This window comes from Myodes glareolus, chromosome 10, assembly GCF_982192425.1.
Source record: "Myodes glareolus chromosome 10, mMyoGla1.1, whole genome shotgun sequence".
Lineage (NCBI taxonomy): Eukaryota > Metazoa > Chordata > Mammalia > Rodentia > Cricetidae > Myodes > Myodes glareolus.
This window is the reverse complement of record NC_142035.1, coordinates 4,444,059-4,468,073: the sequence shown is the minus strand read 5'-3', so window position 1 is coordinate 4,468,073 and position 24,015 is coordinate 4,444,059. Positions and strand designations below refer to the sequence as shown.

General features: G+C 53.0%; 2 protein-coding genes across 3 annotated transcripts; one reads left to right on the top strand and one right to left on the bottom strand.

Annotated features, from left to right (window-relative positions):
• Positions 1–249: 249 nt before the first annotated feature.
• Positions 250–11,579, top strand: Nelfcd (negative elongation factor complex member C/D). Of its 2 annotated transcripts, none has more exons than XM_048441257.3 (15): positions 250–397; positions 3,801–3,916; positions 4,116–4,225; positions 5,427–5,536; positions 6,330–6,437; positions 6,877–7,029; positions 7,187–7,317; positions 7,844–8,009; positions 8,377–8,511; positions 8,881–9,020; positions 9,930–10,044; positions 10,373–10,468; positions 10,545–10,685; positions 10,875–11,004; positions 11,088–11,579. In XM_048441257.3, the coding sequence occupies exons 1-15, from the start codon at positions 311–313 to the stop codon at positions 11,120–11,122; spliced, it is 1,773 nt and encodes a 590-aa protein (XP_048297214.2). In that variant the 5' UTR covers positions 250–310; the 3' UTR covers positions 11,123–11,579. The 2 variants fall into 2 exon arrangements, with proteins under 2 accessions (XP_048297214.2, XP_048297215.2); XM_048441258.3 differs by having other exon boundaries at positions 269–397; positions 3,804–3,916.
• Positions 11,580–11,582: 3 nt separating this feature from the next.
• Ctsz (cathepsin Z) lies at positions 11,583–23,257 on the bottom strand. Its single transcript, XM_048441259.3, has 6 exons — positions 23,017–23,257; positions 22,419–22,582; positions 17,751–17,930; positions 13,452–13,602; positions 12,986–13,151; positions 11,583–11,994 (listed from the first exon to the last, which is right to left on the bottom strand). The coding sequence occupies exons 1-6, from the start codon at positions 23,163–23,165 to the stop codon at positions 11,884–11,886; spliced, it is 921 nt and encodes a 306-aa protein (XP_048297216.1). The 5' UTR covers positions 23,166–23,257; the 3' UTR covers positions 11,583–11,883.
• Positions 23,258–24,015: the final 758 nt, after the last annotated feature.

The following is a 24,015-nucleotide window of genomic DNA, read 5'->3' as shown; positions in this document are numbered from 1 at the left end:
GAAGGTTCAAGTTCTTCATAACACATCGAGGTCAGGTGAGACTCTGTTTCAAAAAGGAAAAAATAACAAAACAGTAAACTATATGGGAATTTTCTAAAAAGCTCTGAGACTATACCATGAGTCCTGCTCTGGGGAGCTCCTTCAAGGCGGTCCCTCAGCCTAGCAAGCCAACGCGCAGGCCACGCCTCCTTTTTAACCACGCCCCACAACAAACTCCGCCCCCCGGCTCTAGCGAAGCCCGGCCGGAACCACGCATGCGCACTTTCGTGTGTCGCCTCCCGCGCACGCGCAGTAAGGACTCCCGGCAACTATGGCGGGCCCAGCGCCGGGTACAATTATGGGAGAAGACTACTTCGGCAATGCTCCGGAGTGGGGCGAAGAGGCGGACGGCGGCCAGGTGAGAGGGCAGTAGGCGTCCCGCCAGAAAGCCGCTTCTCTGCCCTGTGCTCGCGTCGCCCGCGCCGCCCAAACCCGGGTACCGGGGGGGCGTGAACGCTGGGGTCTCTGGCGGCCCGCTGACCCTTGACCCCCTGACCTCCGACCCGGGCCCAGTGGGGCAGGAGCTGCCCTGAGGGCTTCGGGCCTGTCCTGCCCCTTTGTGGGGCCTCAGTTTCCCCCTGCGCGATGACTCTTAGGCTGATCTCTCTTCCAGGCAGCAGGACAGACTGACTCCAAGGGACCACAGTTATCAGGCAGTTCAGACAGTGAACAGACTCTTTACTCCTCACTCCAGCATCTTGGGGGTGGGGTGGGGAAGACTTCTGGGGCAGGACAGACCAAACTTTCTTCTTTTCACTTATGGGTCGATGTCATCCATCATTAGAGTACAGAACAGGAAGGATCTTCCAGCCCCAACTGTCCAGGGTTTGGGGTGACAGATAGGGGAGTGGCACCATTCGGTGTCCCCAACAGAGACCCATCCGGTGTGTAGCTGACATAAACCTCGCAGGTACTTCTGGGCAGTGTGCAGGGGAGCCTGAGAATTTGCCTTTTTTACAGGAAGCAAGATGAGCTTTGGGTGATGATGAGCAGGAGGCAGTGAGGTTTACCTGTGACGGTGACAGGGAGAGGGGATCCTGAAACTGGAAATCCTGTTGGTTGGCGAAACAGGGGCTGACAGTCATCCGTCACATCTTCCAGGGATCCTGGAGAGCTGCTGACCAGAGGTCTTGTTTAAGACTCCTGACATCTGTGTGCTAGAGCATCCTGCAGGCCACGTGCAATTGTGGAAGCTTGTAGGGAGCCAGAGTTAGCTAATAGGAAGGCTGGGCTAAGCGCTTTTGTGTGATCTTTCATTCCTTGGCTCTAGAATTTGAACTGAGTGTTATCCCTAAGGGAAGTAAGGAGAACGACTCAGAAACCGTCTTAAGGCCATAAAACAAAGAAAGGAAGACACACAACGATGCCTTTATGTCTCCTGTCACTCGAGTGCCTTAGTCACTGAGGTGGTCCTGATGGGGAAAAAAAGGAAGACGTGGGAAAGGGCTCAGCAAGCGATGTGCTTGCCACAAGAGCACTGGGTCCCGAACTCGGAACCTGGAGCCCACACAGAAGCCAGGCACAGCAGTGCTTGTCTGTGAGCCCAGCACTGGGAGGTCTCTGGAGCTCCCTTGCCAGGCACTTGAACCCAATTGGTAAACTGAGTCAGTGAGAGGCCAGAAAGTGAGCTGGAGAATGACCGAAGGCACCTAGCCTTGACCTCGAACACGTCCACACAGACAACATACACACAGGAACACATGATAGACCACACAGACACAAGAGAGTACATTGTGGATTAACTTGGTGGTGGGGGTTTTGCATGTTTTGTCCATGTTGGGGGTTAGGAGTGGCAGGGTCTGGCCTAGATCCCACTGGATTTCAGTGACCTTGGTGTGTCCCGTTGGCCCCCCGTGAGTTCTCCCTAATGAGAGTGATGAGCTGTCAGAGTACCTAGCCTGTGACGTACGTGTCCTGAGATAATTATATGATGCACCACATTCGTTGATGAGAGTATAGTGCAGCATGCAAACACTGGACACCTCTGCACACATGAACATCTGTCTTTTCTGACTGTGTTCGGAGGGGAGAGAGTCCAGAGAGTTGGAAGACAATGGCATGAACTGGGGCCTCTGAGTCCAGAGAATGGACCCTGAGAGCAGTTGGTAGACAGACACTTGGATTAGTTGGGCTGCTGGTCTTACACGGGGGTGGCAGTTGGTGAGACTGGGCAGGTAAGCTGCACAGAGTCATATAGAGCTTGGGTTCCTCCCTACCCCAACCCCAGAGAGATAGGAAACCAAGAACTAGATCAGATCTGTGACATAGAGAGGGTGGCATCAATGTGGAAGGTGATTTCAGGGGATGAAGCAGAGGCATGCGGAGCTATTGCTACAGTAAGCATACAAGAAAGAAGGGCCAAACGGGACCCCTGTATGGGAGATGGAATTGAGGGTCTTGCTGGCAGGGTATGGGGGAAGTGAGGGGAGGAGGAACTGAGGGTACTTCCAAGGCTTCTGGGGACAGGTGGGAGGAGTTCTTTATTAAAATAGTTTTGTGAGCAGATCTGTTTCCAGGGAAAGACAGGGTCAGTTGGTGTCCAGGAGTTTGCAGTCCTGCTGGAATGTTGAGCAGACAGAATAGTGCTGCATGCTGGCATCTGGGGTGGGCACAACAAGGAACAGTCCAGGTGGGCAGGTGCGTGGCCTGGCGTTGGAAAAGCGCTGTTGGTGGCGACAGGGTAAAAGCCTGGCAGTATTGAGCAGCTCTCAGGGTGCATTCTGAGAGAATATCCCGGTTTTCAGAATGAAGTCACTGGGTTCTGTCTGCCTCCAGCTCATTGCTTTCAGAGAGTCCAGACCAATGGAAGCCAAGTTCCTACAAAGAGCCACATAGGAAATGCCTTAGATTGTGTGGTGCTGTGCACAGCTAGCTAACAACCAGATTAGGGAAAGTAGTTACATGACAAAGTGGATACAAGAGTGTTTCAATAAAACTTTATTTACAAGAACAGGAAGCAGGCTGAGTTGGGTTGGTGGTTTTTTGTTTGTTTGTTTTTATGGTTTTTTTTGTTTTTTGTTTTGTTTTGTTTTGTTTTGTTTTTTTTGCTGGTTCCTGGCCTGGCTCCTACCTTGTTGTGTCAGCTGCCTGGACCTGGAATTTGGTCTCCTCGTTTGTCAACTCCTTCCATGGGAAAGCTTTGTCTTGTATGTTCTAGGTTCCCAGTCTCAATGCAGCCATAGTTACAGGGCACCTGCTTGCTGTTCTGACTGTCTTGCTGGGCAGACAGACCTGGGGCCGCTCGGTCCACCATACCATGTAGCTGTCAGCCGGCCAAGCAGCTTGTGTGGGTTCAGCCTAAGGTTGTGTCCAGCTCTAGCCAAGCCTGCTGATTCGAGGATTAGTGATCTTGACTTCCTAAGAGTAACTTGGTGACTCCTACCCTAGGACCACTTTATTGGTCTTTGTTGGAGAGCACCAGGTAGCAGTGTGGGGTAGCAGTGGTGACTGGCTGCTGAGCTGAATGTCACTTGTTATTCTTGACCCTCCTGTAGGTCAGCTTGTGGGATCCTCTCAAGCATTGATGGGTGTATCGTCATGAGCGCCTTTGTAAAAGAGGACGCCATGCACTGTGCATGCGGTTCGCCACCGTGGGCCTGCTTGGTGTGGCTCCTGACCCTTTGAAGCTGCCGCTTGCCCAGCTCATGCCATGGGGTTGGTCTAAATGAGTCAGATGAAATCACATGTGTGATTACCTCTTTATGGCGAGACGGCAGGGCACTCAGGCTAGCGCGCACCTCTCCGGCTCTTGCCTCTCGCAGCAGCAAGACGATGATTCTGGAGGAGAGGATGACGCCGAGGTACAGCAGGAATGTCTGCACAAGTTTTCCACCCGGGACTACATCATGGAGCCCTCCATCTTCAACACGCTGAAGAGGTGTGTGAGCGCAGTGCACACTCAGGGGCTCCTGAGACTTTTATGGTGTAGAGAATGTGATCTTGGAGTGGAAGGTTTGAAGAGTCCCTTGACACCTTGGAAGGCCCTTACACTTGCCCATGCCTTTCTCCTGCCCGCCTGTCCACCCCGGCTCCTCTGTGGCCACTCATTGTAAAAGCCGCCATTTTGTTCTTCCCAGGTATTTCCAGGCAGGAGGGTCTCCAGAAAATGTCATCCAGCTCCTGTCTGAGAACTATACAGCGGTGGCCCAGACTGTGAACCTGCTGGCTGAGTGGCTCATTCAGACAGGTGCCTGAGAGGACGAACCCTGTCCTGGCCGCTCATCCCTCCTGTTTCCTTTTTTCCTCTCCCTCTCTCTCTCTCTCTCTCTCTCTCCCTGGCCGCTCATCCCTCCTGTTTCCTTTTTTCCTCTCTCTCTCTCTCTCTCTCTCTCTCTCTCTCTCTCTCTCTCTCTCTGAGTGTGTGTGTGTGTTTGTGTGTGTATACAGTACAGGTGGGTGTGCATTGCATGTGTATGTAGGCATATGGAGGCCCAAGCTTGTTTTGAGAGTCAAGAGTCAACTTAGATTGCTTTGTTACCTTACTTGTTAAAGTGAGGTGTCAGTAAACCCCAGGGCTTGCAGCTGTGGCCGGTCTCACTAGCAGCTTGCTCTGGGGATGCCCTGTCTGTGATGTGTGAGTGGAATTACAGCGGGGCCACCATGCCTACCTGACTTCGGGTATTCAAATTCCAGTCTCCGTGTTCGCGTGGCAAGCACTTGGAACACTGAGCCATCTCCCCTTCAAGAGACTTTTAGGTCCTTAGATGCTGATAAATTCTGAGCATTCTTGGGCTCTAAGATCCAAAGGCAGAGGATTGACCCCTCCCTGTGTGCTCAGCTCTGAGCTGTGAATCAGTCGCTGGCTTAACAGGAACCCTGTGATTGGAGTTCTCACCGAGCTTCTTCCGTGGCCATAGAATTACAGCATCACACAATGTGCATTCAGTGTTGCCTTTCAAGAGGCCTGTTACAGCCAGCGCTAAATAATGGATAATTTCGGACTGGTTCGATGATAGCATTTAGCTAATGTGATCAGAATAGAGCCTTACTGTAAATCCACTGAATTGGGGACAACGACGTCACTCAAGCACTGTCCGGAAGCCGCTGCCTCACCACCATCAGGGTGATGAGATCTGAGGGTGGCCCATAGCTGCACCTGCTCTCTCCGCGGGGACAGAGTGTACTTTCCAGCTCCTCACCTGTTGGCTCTGGTCCTCTGTCTGAGATGTCCCTCTCCTGACCACACAGAAAGACAGGGTAGTCATCCCATAGACTCATACTCGGTTCCTTTCAGGGTCTTATCACTGAATAAATAGATCTAGAAACTATTTCTAAGGGGCCCAGAACCTTGCACTGTTGTAGTTGGTAGCAGCTCTGTGACACTGGCAGGCTGGCCGTGCTGTTTGTGTGGGGGTGGGGGGGTAGGTAAAGCTTCCATTTTCTCTCAGGTGTCGAGCCAGTGCAGGTGCAGGAGACTGTGGAGAACCACCTCAAGAGTTTACTGATCAAGCATTTTGACCCTCGGAAGGCAGATTCTATCTTCACGGAAGAAGGAGAGGTGAGGGGGGTGCCTGCCAGCACAGCCTGGGCCTCTGCCAGCCTCCTTGCTGCGTTCTCTTCTCAGGAGTGAGGTACTTGATGGGAAGCTGCTAGTAGTGAGGCCAAGAGAAGGCCCACGGCCTCCCCCAGCTCCTGGGTGCAGATGGGGCTAGAAGGCTGGTAGGGGGTCCTCCAGGAAACACTGGAGGTCACGGCGCAGGTCTCGTCAAGAATGTATAGATGCTGCGGGGGACTGGGGGGGAATCAGGCTGTGGGTGAGCCCCGAGGGCAGAGGGCAGGGTAGGAGGGAAGGTGGAGGAAATGGCTCAGACTATGCTGCAGTGTTCAGGCCTTCCCTCCGGAGCAGCAATGGTCTCTAGTGACATTGTTGTGGGAGCCCCACTGTGCTCAGACAGTGACAGAGCCTCTGGCTCACAGGGGAGCCAGGAGACACATTTTCATGGGCAGAACCACCTGTGGCATCCCAGTTGCTTCTCTTTCTCCTGCCAAGGGCATTGGGCTTGGTAAACATGAGGTACCTAATGGGCCTAGGGATATGTCTTCCATGGCACTTTTCACATGTCCCCAGAAAGCATGTTTCTGCACCCTTCTGAGAAGTTAGGGAGGTCTTTCAAAAACTGTGAACAGGCACCTAGGAAGCCAGCCATGTAGCTGACTGTATGACTGTAGCAAGGCCTGCTTCCCCAGAGCTGGGGACACCCCGGGGTCTCTTCCAGCTGCAGTGATTGCTCCTGCAGCACAGACTTCCCAGACTCAAGTGAGGCCTTTGGCCTTGCCCTTGTTTCCGGCAGACCCCAGCATGGCTTGAGCAGATGATTGCACACACCACGTGGAGAGATCTGTTTTACAAGCTGGCTGAAGCCCATCCTGACTGCTTGATGCTCAACTTCACTGTGAAGGTAGGGCAAGTTCCTAGAGCCCAGAAAAGAGGAGAAAAGAGGGTCCGCTCTGCTCTCTTCTTGGTAGAGCTCTTCTTGGTGGGGTTTTCATCCTTTCCCTTCCATCAGCCTCACACTGAGCAAAAGAAGCAGAGAATTTGTATCTGTGCTTAGGTCGGCATCGACTGTTTCAGGGTTGGACACAGTGGAGTTTAGATTGTGCGTATATGCTGAAGGGCCTCAGGCCGACGTGACCTCTTTACCTCTTGAGACACCAAGGCCCAGAGGAGAGTATAAGTCTGGGTGAGCGAGCGCGCACCTAGATGGTATCACAGCAGGAAGCACAGGAAAAGCTGGGGTTAAAGACCAGTGCTCACTTGGCTCACACAATTGACTGGCTAGCCACTCTGAAAGGTGTGGCCCCCAGATGCTGACCCTTGGCTCTTGGGTTATATGGCAGCTCATTTCTGATGCGGGGTACCAAGGGGAGATCACCAGCGTGTCCACAGCCTGCCAACAGTTGGAGGTGTTCTCCAGAGTGCTTCGGACCTCTCTAGCCACAATCTTGGATGGAGGAGAAGAAAACCTTGAGAAGAATCTTCCTGAGTTTGCAGTAAGCCCCTCTGAATATCTGGCAGAAGGGGGCTACCCGGGGTCAGACTTTGCAAGACCCCCCCTCCATAAAGTATCTCCAGGTCAGAGAGCCCTGCCAGAATCCCTTCGTCTGCATTTCACTGTGACCTGAACTCTGTCTCCCTGCCATCTTCTAGAAGATGGTGTGCCATGGGGAGCACACATACCTGTTCGCACAGGCCATGATGTCCGTGCTGGCCCAGGAGGAGCAGGGTGGCTCTGCAGTACGCAGGGTCGCTCAAGAAGTCCAGCGCTTTGCCCAGGAGAAGTAAGAGATGTTTCTGCTTGCCCTGCTCTCCCTTCTTTTCCTCAGAAAGATGAGCCTTGGTGCACAGCTGAGCCTCCAGCTCCATCAGGTCTGGGCCAGTTCCCTCCATGGGGCTCAAGTTGGTATAGCTTTGGACTCCCCGGCCTGGTGGAGTGCTTGCTGGTGGCTCTTTGCTAAGGACAGGATTGCCCTGGTTGGCTGGTGTGCAATTGTGCTCGGTTGTGCTAGGAGACAGACAGCAGAGTAGCCCCGGCCTGGTCTCCAGTGCCCTGCTTGGTCATGGAGTACAAGGCGCTTCATTTTCTGCTGCCAAAACTTCCCTGAGGAGGTGTGCAGGTTGTGTGACTCCCTCGTGGAGGTTACAGAGTCTCACAGCTCACTGTAGCTGTTGTTCCCAGGGGTCAGTTGGTCAAAAGAGTAAATGGCAGAAATGTGGGAGAGCCCAGGGGTCCTGCCCGCTCAGCATTGCACATTTAAGGTGAAGGAAAGGGAAAAACTGTTAGTGATGGAGCGGCTTTCCAACCAGAGGCCACGATGCCAGTCAGATCACGCTGGCCTTGGGCACAGCTGCCTCCTACCCTCGGGCCTGCCAAGCTCTCGGCGCCATGCTGTCCAGGGGAGCCCTGAATCCTGCGGACATCACGGTCTTGTTCAAGATGTTCACCAGCATGGACCCTCCTCCCGTGGAACTCGTAAGCTACCTATGCTTCAGTGAGGCCAAGTGCCCCACACCAGGTGTCAGGGTGGTTTGGGGAGACCTCCGAGTTCCCTCGTTCTCTTAAGGCCATGCATACGGGTCTCAAACTAGGCCAGCTATCCTGCCCTCGCTTCCCTGAGTGCTGGAGGTTACAGGCATGGCTACACCTGACATTAAGTTCTCCTTCCAACCTGTCTGGCACTACTGGAATTGAAGCCAGGGCCCATTGCATTCTGAGCAAGCATTTCACCACGGAGGTGCATCTTATGCCCCCTGTCAGCCTTCACCCTGTCAGAGCCCTACAGGTGGGTGATCCAGGGCCTCCCTCCTGCCAGCCCACTCCTGAGTGTGCCTCTTCTTAGATCCGGGTACCTGCCTTTTTGGACCTGTTCATGCAGTCACTATTCAAGCCAGGAGCCAAGATCAATCAGGACCACAAGCACAAGTACATCCACATCCTGGCTTACGCTGCTAGCGTGGTTGAGACCTGGAAGAAGGTACCGTCAGTGCTGAGAACCTGTGGGCTCAGACCAGTGGCCTCCTCGGCTCTGGTACCCTGTGGGGCTTTGGGCTGCAAGAACTCTCCAGCCTGCCCAGCACTGGAAATGTCTTTACCATTGTGCACAAGATACTGAAAGAGCTCAGTGCCCTCAGGAATTTGTGGCGTCTTTTCCACTAGGGCTGGTAGTGGGATGCAACTTCCCTGTGCCACCCATGCAGCCTATGACCTGGTTTCTGTGGGCGATAGGACTGTGTAGTTTGACAGATGAATTGACTTTTGAGTCTGAAGACAGGAGGGGGCCATCCTGGGGTGCCCTCCACAAGAGCCACAGTCCCATGATCACTCAGAGCTTTTATGGTTTCAGAACAAACGGGTGAGCATTGGCAAAGATGAGCTGAAGTCCACATCAAAGGCTGTAGAAACCGTCCACAATCTGTGTTGTAATGAGAACAAGGGGGCCTTGGAGCTGGTAGCCGAGCTGAGCACACTCTATCAGTGCATTAGGTGAGTGTCACACCAGTCCCCCATCTGGCCTCTGGAGTGCCAGGCCTCGCATCCCTATGGTTAGAGTATGAACTCTCACGTAGAGCAAGCAAGAGGAGCTTGGGTTGCTCATTCTTTTTTTCCTATTCCTATTCTTTTCCTTTTTTTTTTTTTTTAATGTCTTTGTTTTTTGAGACAAAGGTTCTCTGTGTAACAGCCCTGGCTGTCCTGGAACTAGCTCTTGTAAACCAGGCTTGCCTCAAACTCACAGAGATCTGCCTGCCTCTGCCTTCCGAGTGCTGGGATTAAAGGTGTGCGCCACCACTGCCTGGCAGGGTGGATCCTTAAACACACATGGAGAGCTTAAGCAACTTTGGCGGCTTGTGTGCTTTTCAGGTGCTTTGTGGCCTGAAATGTGTTCAGCAGACCCTCAGTGAGTAGAGAAAGGGCATTCAGAATTAGAAAAACGGATTTAAAGAGTGGGTTCATTTGTAGTAAGACTGTGAAGCCAGCAGGCATTGCCTGGATGGAGTGATTCGTGATTAAGTACACAGTGCATCTTGGGAACTGCATCCTCTCAGGCTCTCGCCTCTTTCCTGTTTCCTGGGGACAAAGAAAGCATCTGAAATAACAGTAGCCGTGAGCAGGTCTGCCGGGCGCCATGCTCTGCTTTGATGATTTTTCCTTTGTGATTTAGCGGAGTGTTTGAAGGAGCCGAGAATCAGATCCCTCCTGAGAGGAGGAGCTGGTCTCATCAAACCACTTCTGCCCTGCAGAAGTGCGAGCCTGCAGGGCAGAGTGAAGGAGTGTCGCTGTGTCCCCAGACTTTGTTCTTGCTTTCCAGCCCTTTATTGTTAGCATGGTTCACCCTCCTTCCCTGCCCTGCTCCCACTCATAGTCAAAGGAAGCCTGTACCTTGTCTGCCTGCAGGTTCCCAGTGGTGGCGATGGGTGTTCTGAAATGGGTAGACTGGACTGTGTCAGAGCCGAGATACTTCCAGCTGCAGACTGATCACACGCCAGTTCACCTGGCCTTGTTGGATGAGGTGAGAGGGCAGAAAGGCCACTTGAGGGGTACACAGTGGTCTGTGTCTTGGACCTTTGTCCTGATGTGAGGGTAGTAGATGCTCTCTTCAGAGCTGGTTTGTGTGTGTGTGTCCCCGTGAGGCCATCTTTAAGGACCTAGTTTCAGACACTATAGATGTGTTTATCGAGTGTTATCAGAAGGGAAGCCTAGAAGCTGACTAGTGCTGTCCCATCAGTGGTAAGTCACCTCAGCTGGCTGTGACAGTCCCGAACATTCCCTGTGTGCTGCCAGTGAGCCCAGAGAGAGGCCAGCGGGTGCCTTGGTGACGCTCCTTTGGCTGTCCACAGATCAGCACCTGCCACCAGCTCCTGCACCCCCAGGTTCTGCAGCTGCTTGTTAAGCTATTTGAGACCGAACACTCCCAGCTAGACGTGATGGAGCAGGTGAGCTGTGTTGCGGGTTGTCGGGGCTGGGAGAGTTCCAGTTCTGACCTGCTCTCCTGGCCCTGCTTTTCCATAGCTCGAGTTAAAAAAGACCCTGCTGGACAGGATGGTGCACCTGCTGAGCCGTGGCTACGTGCTTCCTGTGGTCAGTTACATCCGCAAATGTCTGGAGAAGCTGGACACCGACATCTCGCTGATTCGTTACTTCGTCACTGAGGTCAGTAGTACCCTGATTTCATTCTGAGATCCATGGCAGTCATGGTGACACTGATGATTTATTAGGTACGTCCCACCTGTGGGGAGTCTCTGGGGAGGCCCTGTTGGTGGGAGGGCCACCTCACTGCCTGCCGCCGAGTGCTGTGTCCCCACACCAGCCTCTGTGGTGACGCTGAGGTCTCCCCACTAGGTTTTGGATGTCATCGCCCCGCCATATACCTCAGACTTTGTGCAGCTATTCCTCCCCATCTTGGAAAATGACAGCATCGCGGGTACCATCAAAGCCGAGGGCGAGCACGATCCCGTGACCGAGTTCATTGGTAAGGCCCTAAACGTCCCTTTGCTGCACTGGCCCCCTCGCTCCTCACCTGCTCTAACCCAGTGGCCCCGTGTTCCCGCACAGCCCATTGCAAGTCTAACTTCATCGTGGTGAACTGAGAACCTCCAGAGCTGAAGCAGAGCCTGCCAGGCCAAGCTCAGGAGGACTGGAGGACTGGATCAGGAAGCTACTTGTGAAGAGGCTCAGCCAGCCTCCTGGAAGGAAGGTCTGCTGGGAGCGAGCAGGCAGCTTTTGTCAAAAAGCCTGTGTTGGCAGTGCCCAGGAGAAGCTGCTGTGCTTGACGGCCCCCTCTGTTGTCAGTGTGGCCCCTGCACCACATGTCACATGCAGGAGTCGGGTGTGTGCACCTCTGGGGAGAAACTCAGTAGGCCTCGGGGTGGTGAGGATCCAGAGCTGGGATGCTTCCATGAGTCACTTTTAGGGCTTATGTAAGCTTTCTACCAATGACCCAGGTGGTTGGTTGTTTTATTGCTTTAATTTGCCAAGAGTAATGATGGGCTGGGTGGCGTGTGTCCTCATGTGCTATTCCCATGTAAATAAAGTGCACAGACCAAGTGCTCGGGTGGGCTAGATGCTTTATTTACCGCTGAGGCAGTCTGGGATTGTCCTCCCCTCCCGAGGATTCCAGGGTGACCTCAGAACTGCTCTACACTGTCTTCTCCAGGTAGCTGAGCAGGGCTCTGGTCCTGAGGGCCACGATGAGGTGTGGTTCCTCCTTTACCATCTCTTCTCGGGGTGGCTTCTGCAGCCCACACTCTGCTCCTCATGGCCACAGCAACGTTTCTAGCTGTCCCGTGTCCGGTGTTGATAATCACCCATCCCTGCCATGGTTTCCACCGTTGCCTCCAGAGACGGCTACTTAAACAATGGGGTCCCCGTATGTGCAGGCCTCCTCGATGGCCAGGTTGTAGCTGCCACCCGTGCCTCCCTTGTAGGTGCTGGTTACAATCCTCATCCAGCCCCTTTCACCCTGTAAGGAGCAAGAACTGGGCATTAGTGCCTCAGGACATGGTCCCTTGCTCACCATCTGTGCTGCAGAACCCCGGGTCCAGACAAAGCTCTGACTCGGTTCTCTATTACTTCTTTTTTTTTTTTTAAATACTTATTTATTTATTATGTATACAATATTCTGCCTGCAGGCCAGAAGGGGTCACCAGGCCTCATTACAGATGGTTGTGAGCCACCATGTGGTTGCTGGGAATTGAACTCAGGACCTTTGGAAGAGCAGGCAGTGCTCTTAACCACTGAGCCATCTCTCCAGCCCCTCTATTACTTCTTAACATAAGGACGCTCCACAGGCAGCTAGACAATCTCAGAGCATGACTGTCTCCCTATTACTACCTGACTTGTGGCCATTCAATAGACGTGGCTGACACTTCGTCACCTCCACGTCTTCCCGTGGCCTCTTCCAGAGTATTCCTGTGTCTGCATTGAGCAACACTCAAAACTGTGTCCCAAAACCACACCCTGCAGGTTTCCTCCCTTGGACTTTTTTGGTTTTTTTTGTTTTGTTTGTTTGTTTGTTTCAAGACAAGGTTTCTCTGTAGCTTTGGAGCCAGTCCTGGAATTAGCTCTTGTAAACCAGGCTGGCTGCGAATTCAGAGATCTGCCTGCCTCTGCCTCCCAAGTGCTGGAATTAAAGGCGTGCGCCACCACCGCCTGGCTCCCTTGGGCTTTTGACCTAACTCAAACAAGTATTCCTGAAAAAACTTGAAGCATCGCTACCATCAAGACCTCTTGGCCCCAGCCCCGGCCATGGAGTAGTTTGGGTTGCTCAGGCTGAGGTTTGGGGAGGAGCCACTGGCTGCTAAGCACTCGGTGATGCACAGGACAGTAGCAGCACTGCACAGCTCAGACCTCAGAAGTCGCTTGTGCCTGGTAAGGCACAAGCCAGCCCTCCACTCTGCTGCCGGGGAGAGGTGCAGACTCTGGTCTGACCTTCAAAAAGGGAACTATCTTACCCAGGGTTCGCCCCATGAATTACGGACAATCCAGTACTCGATCCCATCACTGCTGATGCCCCAGCCAGCTACGGAGATGATGTGGTTGATAAATGTCTGGTCTTGGTGCTCGGCATAGATGCCGCCAGTGTAGTTCACCATCTTCTCCGTCGCCATTATCCCGCAGCTGTGAGAGCCATCAGTTAGCAATGTGAGAAGCAATCGGCGCTTGTGGTGGCCACTGGCTTACAGTACTGAGTCCTGCCTGGTGACCCCGCCAACATCCCCAGTCACCACAGCCAGGGCCTTCTCTACCTAACTACACAGAAGTTTCCTGGGACAGAGCGGCAAATAGCTCATGCTTACTTCTGAGAAAGCCAAAGTCTACTGGCAAAGTGGAGCTCAAGCTGGGGTCAAAGTGGCGGGGGGTGGAGGGGTGAACAAGACACAGCTGCACGTAGGTGCACAGACCCAGACTTTTCCTTACCTGATGGGACCGTTGGTGTAGATCTCTGCCATCATCTTCTCCCTACCCGACAGGGAGCCATAGTCACCCACTCTCCAGAGGGTGTAATTCTGGATGGGTTGGCACACTTTGAATTCGGAGCAGGTCCCACACTGGTTAAACTTGTCACACTCTAGAACACAAGAAGTCAGCATGACACTCTCCTCATTAACCCACTAATGAAGCCCGCCCCATCCTCTCCACTTTTCTAATTTAGCCCGCCATTCATTAGCTGATAGCGGAAGCCCTCCAGGTGCCGCTTAATTATGCCTGTCTCTCAGCTGCAGGCATGGGAAAGCCTCCTCCAGGCCGTGGCAGAACAGAAAGAACAGACTTTGATTAGTGCATGGTAGGCACTCTGACGTTGCCCTTCTCCTTTAAAGGCTGGGAGAGGACCTCACAGCATGCTGTAATTGAAAACCGAGTGCAATCACTATTAAAATGTAACCAGATGATTGCACTGCTGGCTAGTGACTAAGTAGGCCAAAATACTTGATTTAAAGAAATGTGTCCTCTTTTTACTTGGCTTGAGAAATATCAGAATCTGGTTTAAGGAATAGCCAAAGCCATCCCAAGGAGTAGGAACATTCATGGAGGTGTCTCGATACCTCAAATTACACTACAGAGCTATAGTGACAAAGACCGGTGCTGGTGTAGAAACAAAAACAGACAAAACAGAGAACTTGGAAATAACTGACAAAGCTATGCCCCTTAACTCAAGACAAAGGAGCAAAAACATTCACTGGGAAAAAAAAAAAAAGCCTATTCAACAAAGGATGCTGGGAAAACTAGAGATTCACCTAAGAAAAAGTCAGGTTCATACTTTTCATCCTGTACAAAAATCCGTTCACATCAGATCGAAGACCTTAACTTAAAACCTGAAACACAAAGCTCTAGACAAAAATACAGGGAATAAGTGCCCCTCAAGATACTAGGGTAGCTAGAACTTTCTGAACAGAACACCGAAAGCACAGGAGTCAGCCCCAAATAACAGACGAGACCACTGGAAAGAAAATGTACAGCAGAGGAAACATTCAGCAGAGCACCGGCCACGGGGGGTGGGGGGATCTTTGCCAGCCCCATTAGACACGGCGGCAATCTAGAACTTAGAACCGCAGACATCAAATATCAAGGAAGTAAAACTCAACCAGCGAATGGCTACAGGAAACATAAATCGTCAAAATTGAATTTAAAAGGCAGCCTGGACATGGTGGCACACACCGTTTGTTTGTTTGGTTTTTATTGTTGTTTGTTTTTGAGCCGGTTTCTCTGTGCATCGCTGGCTCTCCTGGAACTCACTCTGTAGACCAGGCTGGTCTTGAACTCACAGAGATTCGCCTCCCTCTGCCTCCAGGGTGTTGGGATTAGAGGTGGCATACATTAATTCCGTCACTCGGGAGACAGGAAGGTGGATCTCTGAGTTTGAGGCCTGGTCTACACAGCAAGTTCCAGAACAGCCAAGGTGAGCACTGTCTCAAAGAGGGAAAACGAAAAAAAATTCAACATCCCTAATCATCAAGCCGTCAGAGAAATGCAAATTAAAACTACTTTGTGAAACTACCTCATCCTGGTCAGAATGACTATCATCAAGAAATCTGACCACAAATGTTGGAGAGGAATTTTTGGAAAAAAAGGAACCCTTATTCACGGCTGATGGGGGTACAAATTAATACAGCCATTATGGAAATCAGCTTGGAAACTGCTCAAAAATTAAAAATAGAGCTACCATATGGTCCGGCTGTTACACCCCTGCGCACATACCCTGAGCACTGCACGCCCTACCATAGAGACGCTTGTGTGTCCACACTTATTGCGTGTCCACACTTACTGCTGCTTTATTCACCACAGCAGGGAAGAGCTGGAGTCAAACCCCTTGTCCATCAGCAGATGAACGGATAACGAAAACCTGGCACATGTAAAACGTTCTTCCAAAGAAAAATGAAATCACAATATCTGCAATGAACGGGCTTAGCATTTACAAAGCAAAGTGGCCCAAACTCAGAAAGAAGAAACCGTGTCCACCTTTGTATGCAGATCCTAGCCCATATATACACATGTGTGCAGGTACACAAGTGCACATGTGTGTAACGTAGGGAGGACGAGTAAAGATAAAAAGGGCAAAATGCTAATGACATCACATCTATAAGATGTTTTGTGAAAGTCCTTTGAATATCCTTTCAAAGAATCACACGTTGGTTTTTCTTTTTGAGTTTTCCAGACAGGGTTTCTCTGAAGCCCTAGCTGTCCTGGAACTTGACCTGTAGATAAGGCTGGCCTTGAACTCACAGAGGTCCACCCGCCTCTGCTTCCCCAAGTGCAAGGATTAAAGGCGTGCCCCACAATCAGCTGGTGGAATCAACATTTTTTGAATACAAAAATGTGCCCTTGCTGGGCAGTGTCCCCACGTGATTTCACAAGGGCCCCTTGCCTCACTGGGGAATCTGAATTGTAAGCTATGTTTTGTACTGAACACTCCTGCAGGGAATTGCACTTTTGTTTAATGAATGCCAAACTTGTATTCATTAAGCAAGAATTGTAGTTGTCCAAATAACAGAATGTGAAGGTTGCTAAAAGTATGTTGATAATAATCGTAGTTTTGGAGTTTCTGAGATGCCTGAGAATAGTGCATTTATCGCACTGAAAATCAGAGTCACATACTGAGAATCTGAAAATCCTCAGAAACCTGCGCGTTTCCGCTGTATGTTATAAATTCAAAAACATATCACTGTTGCTGAATAAATATACTTTGTTTTAAAAAAAATGAAGGGAAAAAAAGAATTAGTTTTGAGGGCTGGAGAAATCGGCCAGTCGAGTGCCTGCCATTGCAAGCCTAAGGACCTGAGCCCGAAGGCTCAGCACCCGCACCAAGTCAGCCTGATGGTGCTGGTCTGTAATCCAAGCCCTGGGCGGTGAACCCGCGAGACTGACCTCTGTTCAGACCCTTCCCCAGGGCAGTAAACTCCTCAAGGATTACATCACCAGTTTATTTTGTCCCTCAGGCACCATTGCTCAGTGTGAGGTGGCCAGCAACATGGTGGCCTCCATTTGTTCCTACAAGAGGGGATTGTTGAGTGGTTCTGATGAGCCCAACCACCTATGAGTCTGGAGGGGACCAGGGGGACCTAGCCTCAGCTGGACGACAACAGTTTGGGGGTGGAGGAGGGATAGGACCCCCAAGGACATTCCACAAAGCAGTCCACGGCCTTGCCTTCCCTCTACCCTGAATCTGTTCCCAGGTGGGGTCTCTGTCCTTGCTGGGTTTACCCATCCAGGACAATGGACTCAGCCAATTAGGCCAGAGAATTCTTTTGATTCTTGTGGGAGTGAGGCAGTAAGGTCCATGAGGTAGCTAGACAAGGGGACACCATCCACAGGGGTGTTGTTGAGTGACCAACTACCCTCCAGGCACCTGAATCCCCAGAACAGCCTGCCGCAGCCATGAGGGAGGTCTACAGATCTAAGTCCCCCAGAGCATCTTGCTCCAGCCATGAGGGACCAACTGCCCTCCAAGCACCTTCTGAGTCGTCACCCCCGCCCCCAGCATCTTGCTGTAGCCACGAGAGAGTTCTAAGAATCAAAGTTTACAGCCATGAAGGATGGATTTGAGTTTCCTTTTCTTTGGTTTCCAAGGAAAGCAGCCTAAAAGGGACGTGCAAACCATGGATTTCCGAGCCAGGCAGCTCTACCCATTCATGATCTGTCTAGGACTGCTGGGCCAGGAACCAGCTGGTGCTCCATTTCAGCTGGGCAGGTTAACTTGCAGCTCAGAAAGCAGCCCCACCACCTGCTCTCTGCTCCAGACCATGGGAAAGAGACGCTTCCTTCCATCGGCTGCCTGCTTGTGCCCCTTATAAAAGGCCCATAAAATCATCCAAATGCCAGGTATGAGAACTCACACGCGCACACATCCAGTCCTGGCTACAGGGGTGTGGCTCTGCTTATTTATTTACTTCCAATACTGGAGACTGAGCCTCCTCATGTACGGCAGGCAAGCGCCATCATTGAGCTATATCTCCAGTCTGGAGTTCTCTTCTGGTATCTCTCCATGCAGACTCAACAAAGACCATGTGTTCCAGCTTCCTGTCACCCTAACCCCAACCCACAAGGTTCGAGTGACATCAGACCATCCAGCTCTTCCTGGGGGCTGCAGTCTCCACCTCCACCCTCTTCAGCATCCCAGCCACAGTATGACAGATGTGGGCTCCTCAACTCTCGGCCACTCTCCCTTGAAAGAGGAAAAAGACCATGTAACAGCAATGTGGGGACACAGGCAGGGCCTACCTTGGTCTTTGGCCTGGTAGTTGTTGCAGGTCTCATCGGGGATGCCATGCTTATGGGCATAGGCCCACACTGGAAGGTCATTGCCGCCTTCACAGGAGCCAGCGTTGCCACAGTCGATGACGTTCTGCACCGAAAGCAGGGTGGAGGGCCACGCGCCTTTCCTCTTGATGTTGATGCGGTCTGCAACAGTCAGCACGCTGGTCAGCACCACCCAGTCGTGCCCCCCCCCCCACGCCCATGCCACAGGGCTCTGCCCGCTGCTCCCTCTCTTGTGCAGGCCTCAGCTCAACTGTGGCTTCAGGGACATGCTCTGGTCTTCCTCGAGCACCGTGACACCTGTGTGTGTCAAGTGTCAGGAGGCAGGGCCAGATCCCAAGGAGCTACAGGATGGCAGCAAAACCACCAGTGTAAGGAGGCTAGTGAGCAGTTACAGACCACACGGAGAAGGCTGGCATGGGCATCTCCAGGGAAAATGGCAGCCTAGGGAGCCAAACACCAACACGTGGCGCTCATGTGTTGGTCCCACACACTGAGGGGCAGCTAGGGTCATCACAACATCCACCAGGGCATGGCCGACCTACATCCTGAAAGGCCACCTTGCTCTTCACCCTCAAGCTACACACACACACAGTTCACACCAGCCATGCCACTCCCTTGCCCAGGCCTGGTCTCCTCCAGCCTCACCTGCTCTTCCCCAACCAAAGCTATCCTTGTTTTTCCAGACTTCAGACCTGGGTCACCTCCCATACTCCCCCACTCTGGTCCTGCTCCACAAGGTTGGAGCAGCACAGAACCTTCTAGAACCACCCCTCACATACCCTTGATGACCTCAGAGGGCACATCACTGAAATACTCAAAAGCAGACCTTGTGTTATCACCATTTAGACCCATTCCTGTGCCAACGACAAGAGCTGCCCGAGGCCATGGGCCCACCCCTCCTGTCTTGTTCCCCCATTAGGCTCCCTGTAGCCTTCCTCCCTCTACATGCCCATTAGGAGCACACCTCTCAGTGAGGGGCACCCCCAAGCCCACAGACCCACTTTTCCCGGAGTCCAACCAGGGTCCCAGGACTCTACGCCTTGTCTCAGCAGTGCGAGGTGAGGTTCACCACTGCCTATGTCTCTTTGGCCTCCTAAGTTGCTCTTGCCAAAGTCCCTAGCTCGATATCACCCATCCATCCTAACCCCTCTTCACCCTCATGAGACTGTCTCTTCCAGAGGGGCAGCAGAGGGGCCACTCCGCCCTTCCAGAAGTGCCTGGGCTGTCTTCCACATTCAACCTTAGCAGTGTTTCTTGAGGCTTGCTGAGAGCCCTTTCCTCCCCTTCTCTGGTCTCTCCCTTCTGGTGACCTCAGCTAAGGCCCAACGTCAGTGGCCGGCTGAATAGCCTCAGGCCTGGCATCCCCTACCTCTGACACAACATCTGGCTTCAACCTAACCAACGATGTGGCTCCAGAATTTGCAGGCTCCTTGGGATGACCCCTCTACACAATCTACTCTGCTTTTTCTGACTCGGCACCCTTTCCATTCTGAGAGTTCCAGTCCCACCTTTTGTGCTGTGCAAACTGTAGACACAAGCCAGCTCTATTCTGTGAACTTGAACCAGGGCACAGGGGGCAAGACGATGGGCAAGCAGAACAGCACTGCCAGGAGATGTTCTGGGGAGCACCCAGGGGCTAAGGTATCAGGTACACAGACCAGCCAGGCAAATGTCCATCTGCGGTGGTCTGAATGAGAATGGGCCCCATAGCCTCACAGGTATGAATGCTTGGTCTCTAGTAGGTGAACTATTCGGGGGAAGGATTAGGAGAGGTGACCTCGATGGAGGAGGTGTATCACTGGGGCTGTGCTTTGAGATTTAAAAAGTCCACACCAAGTCCAGAGTTCTCTGCCTGATGCTTGTGGACCAGAGGACTCAGCGCCATGCCTGCTGTGATGCTCTCCACCATGATGGTCGTTGACTTCCTCTATGAAACGCTAAGCAAGTCCCCAGTAAATGTTTTCCGAGTTGCCTTAGTCATGGTGTCTCTTCACAGCAACAGAACAGCGACTAAGACGCCATCCAAGGAGAGAAGTGTGAGAACCTGAGGAGAGTCTTGCATATGAAGGTAGCTAGGCCTCAGCTGCCTGTGTGGACACAAGGGAGGAGGGAGCCAGACTTCCGCTCCGGAGGTCAGAGAAGGCCCTTGTCATCGATGGTCTCAAATATGGAAATACAATGGGACTCAGGTTTAACAGGCTTATTCTGGAAATCTCTTGTCTGAGACCAGCCAGGAGTCAGGGTGCTGGGAAAGACACCACCTAATTCCTCCTTAGGACTGATGGAAGAACAAAGAGCCTGTGAACTAAAGAACAGTTCGTAGGAGCAACAGAAAATGAGTCAGATAACCCCTAAGCTTTTTCCGGAATATCCTCAGGGGAAGGCGGCCTTGTTGGTGGCTGAGATGGAGAGGATGGCCTGCGCGTCTGGGCCTAGAGGCAGCAGGGATGCAGGCCAGAGGGTAGCAGCAGACGGATACAAAAGTGAGTCTAGGCAAAGACTGGGAACACAAGCCAGGCGGCGGTGGCACACTCCTTTAATCCCAGCACTCGGGAGGCAGAGGCAGGAGGATCTCTGTGAGTTCGAGGTCAGCCTGGTCTACAGAGTGAGTTCCAGAACAGCTAAGACTGTTAGAGAAACCCTGTCTTGAAAAACCAAACCAAACAAACAACTGGGAACACAGACTTCAGAAGTGTGGGAAGCAATGAAGTCAAGGAGTAGGAAAGGTTGGTAGCACAGAGGCTGGTAGGGAGGGAGCTGGTAGGGAGGGGGCTGGTAGGAGGGGCTGATAGGGAAGGGGACTGTAGGGAGGAAGACTGGTAGGGAGGGGGATGGTAGGGAGGGGAAGTAGGGAGGGGGCTGGTAGGGAAGGGGGCTGGTAGGGAGGGGCTGGTAGGAGGGGAGATAGGGAGGGGCTGTAGGGAGGAGGACTGGTAGGGAAAGGCTGGTAGGGAGGGGGATGGTAGGGAGGGGAAGTAGGGAGGGGCTGGTAGGGAGGCAGAGACATGGGGGGTGTGGCTCAGTGAGGGCCTTACTTCACCCCAATGGGAGGAGGCCTAGGTACAGACTCCTGAGTCTCAAAAGTGACAAGAAATAGAGTGAAGTGGGAAGCTCGGAGAACCCAACGGGAGCAAGCGGTTGGGACAGTGAGAGGTGGGTGGGACCAAGGGGCTTTTGGTCACGTGTTGGAAGTGACTGATGAATGGAAGAAGATGGCCTCCTGTGATGAGGACAGGTGGCCTCATAGGGAGAAGCTTGGATGCTTAACCGCCCAGAGATGGGAAAGACAGACTGGTTCCATGGCTGCCCTGCCGGCACACAGCCAGGGACCTGTGGACGTCCCCTTCGGTGTCGGCACAGAGAAAGAGGAAGCAAGGCCTTGACTACTGATGAAGATGGAAGAGATCAGGAAGGATGAAGCAGCCATGTTCCCAGAGCCGTTCCGCTCTAGTGATGGGAAAGACGCAGCCTCAGGCAGGCCCTGTCCCATCTAAGAGCCCTGCGCCCCAGCAACGTCCTGCACCCCCATGTACCTCACTCCACTGACCTTTTCTGCTCCCCATCACCCTCACCCCACCCTGTGCTCTGCTGAGGTCTTTTCACTTCCCCAACACCAGCCCTGCGACCTCATTCCTAAACGCTCTCGACTTCGTTCGGCTCCACACCGCTGCAGGCCTTCCTTCCCCACACACCCTGCCTCCTTGACAAACAAGCAAGCACCTCTCGACCTTCCCATGCTGAACCCTCTCAGGCCACCTTCCTTCTACCTCCTTCTCAAGGGTCAGCAGCACATTCCTGACCTCAGAGGTGACTCTACAAAGAGCCACAGCTACACCTGGCTGGCTCTGTCAAGAACCCCTCACCCTAAGGAAAGAGTCCAAGCTGAAGGGCTGAACCCCATCTGTCACTCTTCTTACAGTGGAGTCTTGTGGGTGGGCGGCAAGAGGCCGACACGAATAAGCCCCACAGGTACAGGAGCAGCCATTTCACCGTTACTAATCCTCGACCAGGGCTCTGCCTACAGCAGGCCAGACCAGAAAGACACAAATCACAGAGAGGTCACTGCCTGAGTCACACTCCCAGACAGGAGAGTTGCTTCCCCATTGGCTTCCAGGGGTCACCTCTGCATGTGGCAAAACTGTCTCTACACTCCAGACAAAATGACACTTCCGGCCCCTGCCTGCTTCCTCTTCCAAGGAAGGACACAGCAGCCCTCTGAATGTGCGGGACTTCAGTTGGGCTGTCTCTTCCTCCTGCACCTTCTTCTTGCCTCTATGGTGGCCAGGCTAAGATTTAAGTTGTTCATCTCAAACACTGACCGCAGTTTCACTTCCCTGACCTAGTAGGGCCTCAGCTCAGTGACTTCGAAAGGCTGCTTCCATCTCAGTGGCTGAAGTCACAAGGCCTGGGGAAGGGAGGGTACCCAGGGCTCATATGTCATGGGTTCTAGTTCCTCTAGTGGAGCCTCTGCCGTTCACAGAGGCCCTAAGAGGAGAGAACGGCAGAAAGATAGTCACATCACTCTGTGAGCTGTGGCCATCATGGCTTACCTACAGGCAACCGGGTGGTGAAGAGCAGCCACCCACCTGGCCCTGCCCTGGGCTTATCATGGAGCCCCGGGCTACCCACCTGCCATGGCGCTGGTGCTCCCGTGGGCCCAGCAGGAGCCACAGTACTGTGGGATGTGCTGGTTCCTGGTGACGCTGACGTAGTTGACACCGTCCACATTTCTCCAGTCCCAGCTCTTGGGGATGTCCGATGGGGACAGGTACTCGTGCGGTCGAGGATAAGTCCTGGGAAGAGGTAACCAGCATGGAAATCAACCCTGGAACACCTAGGGCCTTCCCTCCCCCACCAGGGCCACAGACCCACAGGCAGTGCCCTAGGGACCTTCTTCCCTTTTCCAAAATGTAAGCGTTTCGGGGCTCGATCCTTCACCACCAGAAAAGCCACCAGCAGAACCCAGCACTACTGGAAGCTGCCGGTGACTGAGCATGACTTCAACATCCTAATGCTCACCAACTATGGACAGAGAGGTGAGGCCTGCCCAACCTAGCAAACACCAAAACTCCCCGGATATGAAAGTCATCCCAAAAGGAAGGGATGAGATTTCCCAGGCCTAAGGAGGCAGGGTGGACCAGAGAGAAGCAAGGTCCCAAGTGGCAGGGGGTGCGTGCCTGGCCCAGAAGTGTACCCTCTTCCTCCCCAGGCACAGCCCCGCGCCCACCTGCGCCCCAGCTGGGCCAGCTGATCCCCGCGAAGGGGCCGGTAGCAGGTCTGGCCCGGGCGGAAGTACAGGCTGGCCCGCGCCGCGCCCGCCAGCAACAGCATCAGCAGTACCAGCCGCAGCTGCAGCACCGACCCCGACGACGCCATGCTTCTGCTCCTCGGCCTGCTTGGATCCTGGATCACGAGCCGGACTTTCGACCCCTTGACCTGACCCGCGACCCACGCGCTCAGGCCACCCCGCCCGGTCCTTTAGGAGGCGCCCAAGTTAGACACACCCCAGAGGCGGGGCCTTCCCGTTGCTCCTGCCCCGGCCCCGCCCGGCAGCCCCCAGGGCAGAATCTGCTCCCCACGGATCAGCACAACTTGGGGTCACACAACCAGACCCGGACCTGACAGTGTCACCATTCACTGTGTTCGTGTGGAGACTCACTGAGCACAGTTGTCAAACTTACTCTCCAGAGACCTAGGCATCGTGTGGGGCAGGCTGTGGCTCTGCAGGCTTCCAGGCAGATTCTTCTGCCTCCCAGTTCTGAAGTGATGATGCAGTCGTAGGCTAGGCCTCCCCTAGGAGCACACAGAGATCTCCCGAGTCTGAAAGAACGAGGTATGGGTCATCCTCAACGTTAGACCCTAGCCTGGTTTTATGAATCCCACTCCCCAAAAGGTCCAGGCTCTCCTTCAGAGAGAGGGGAAGGCATGATCCTTCTAGACTTAGTCGTAAAGGAAATTTTCACTTGGCATATATATCATTGTTCTGGGAAAGGGTCCCAGTAACCAGGATCTTCCAAGATGAGGAACCGAGAGAGAAGTGGGACCCGGATCTAGGTTTTGTAATCGCAGAATTTCCCATTCCTCCTATGCCCCATATATAGTCAGGAGCACCAGGCCACAATGCCATCTCCTTTTTCTGTAAGAAAAATCCCCTAGTATTTTATCTCAGGGTCCCAGTGACTAGCCAGGATACTCCCTGCCTGCGCTTGATGGCGGTCAGAAATCA

Bases quoted from the DNA above. Each gene is read 5' to 3' on its own strand.
- Nelfcd (XM_048441257.3), top strand. From the start codon at position 311: ATGGCGGGCCCAGCGCCGGGTACAATTATGGGAGAAGACTACTTCGGC. The intron at 3,917-4,115 runs GTGTGTGAGCGC...TGTTCTTCCCAG, and splicing joins ATCTTCAACACGCTGAAGAG to GTATTTCCAGGCAGGAGGGT. The intron at 8,010-8,376 runs GTAAGCTACCTA...GCCTCTTCTTAG, and splicing joins ACCCTCCTCCCGTGGAACTC to ATCCGGGTACCTGCCTTTTT.
- Ctsz (XM_048441259.3), bottom strand. From the start codon at position 23,165: ATGGCGTCGTCGGGGTCGGTGCTGCAGCTGCGGCTGGTACTGCTGATG. The intron at 22,583-23,016 runs GTGGGCGCGGGG...ACCTCTTCCCAG, and splicing joins CTGGCCCAGCTGGGGCGCAG to GACTTATCCTCGACCGCACG. The intron at 11,995-12,985 runs GTAAGATAGTTC...TGCTCCTTACAG, and splicing joins ATTCATGGGGCGAACCCTGG to GGTGAAAGGGGCTGGATGAG.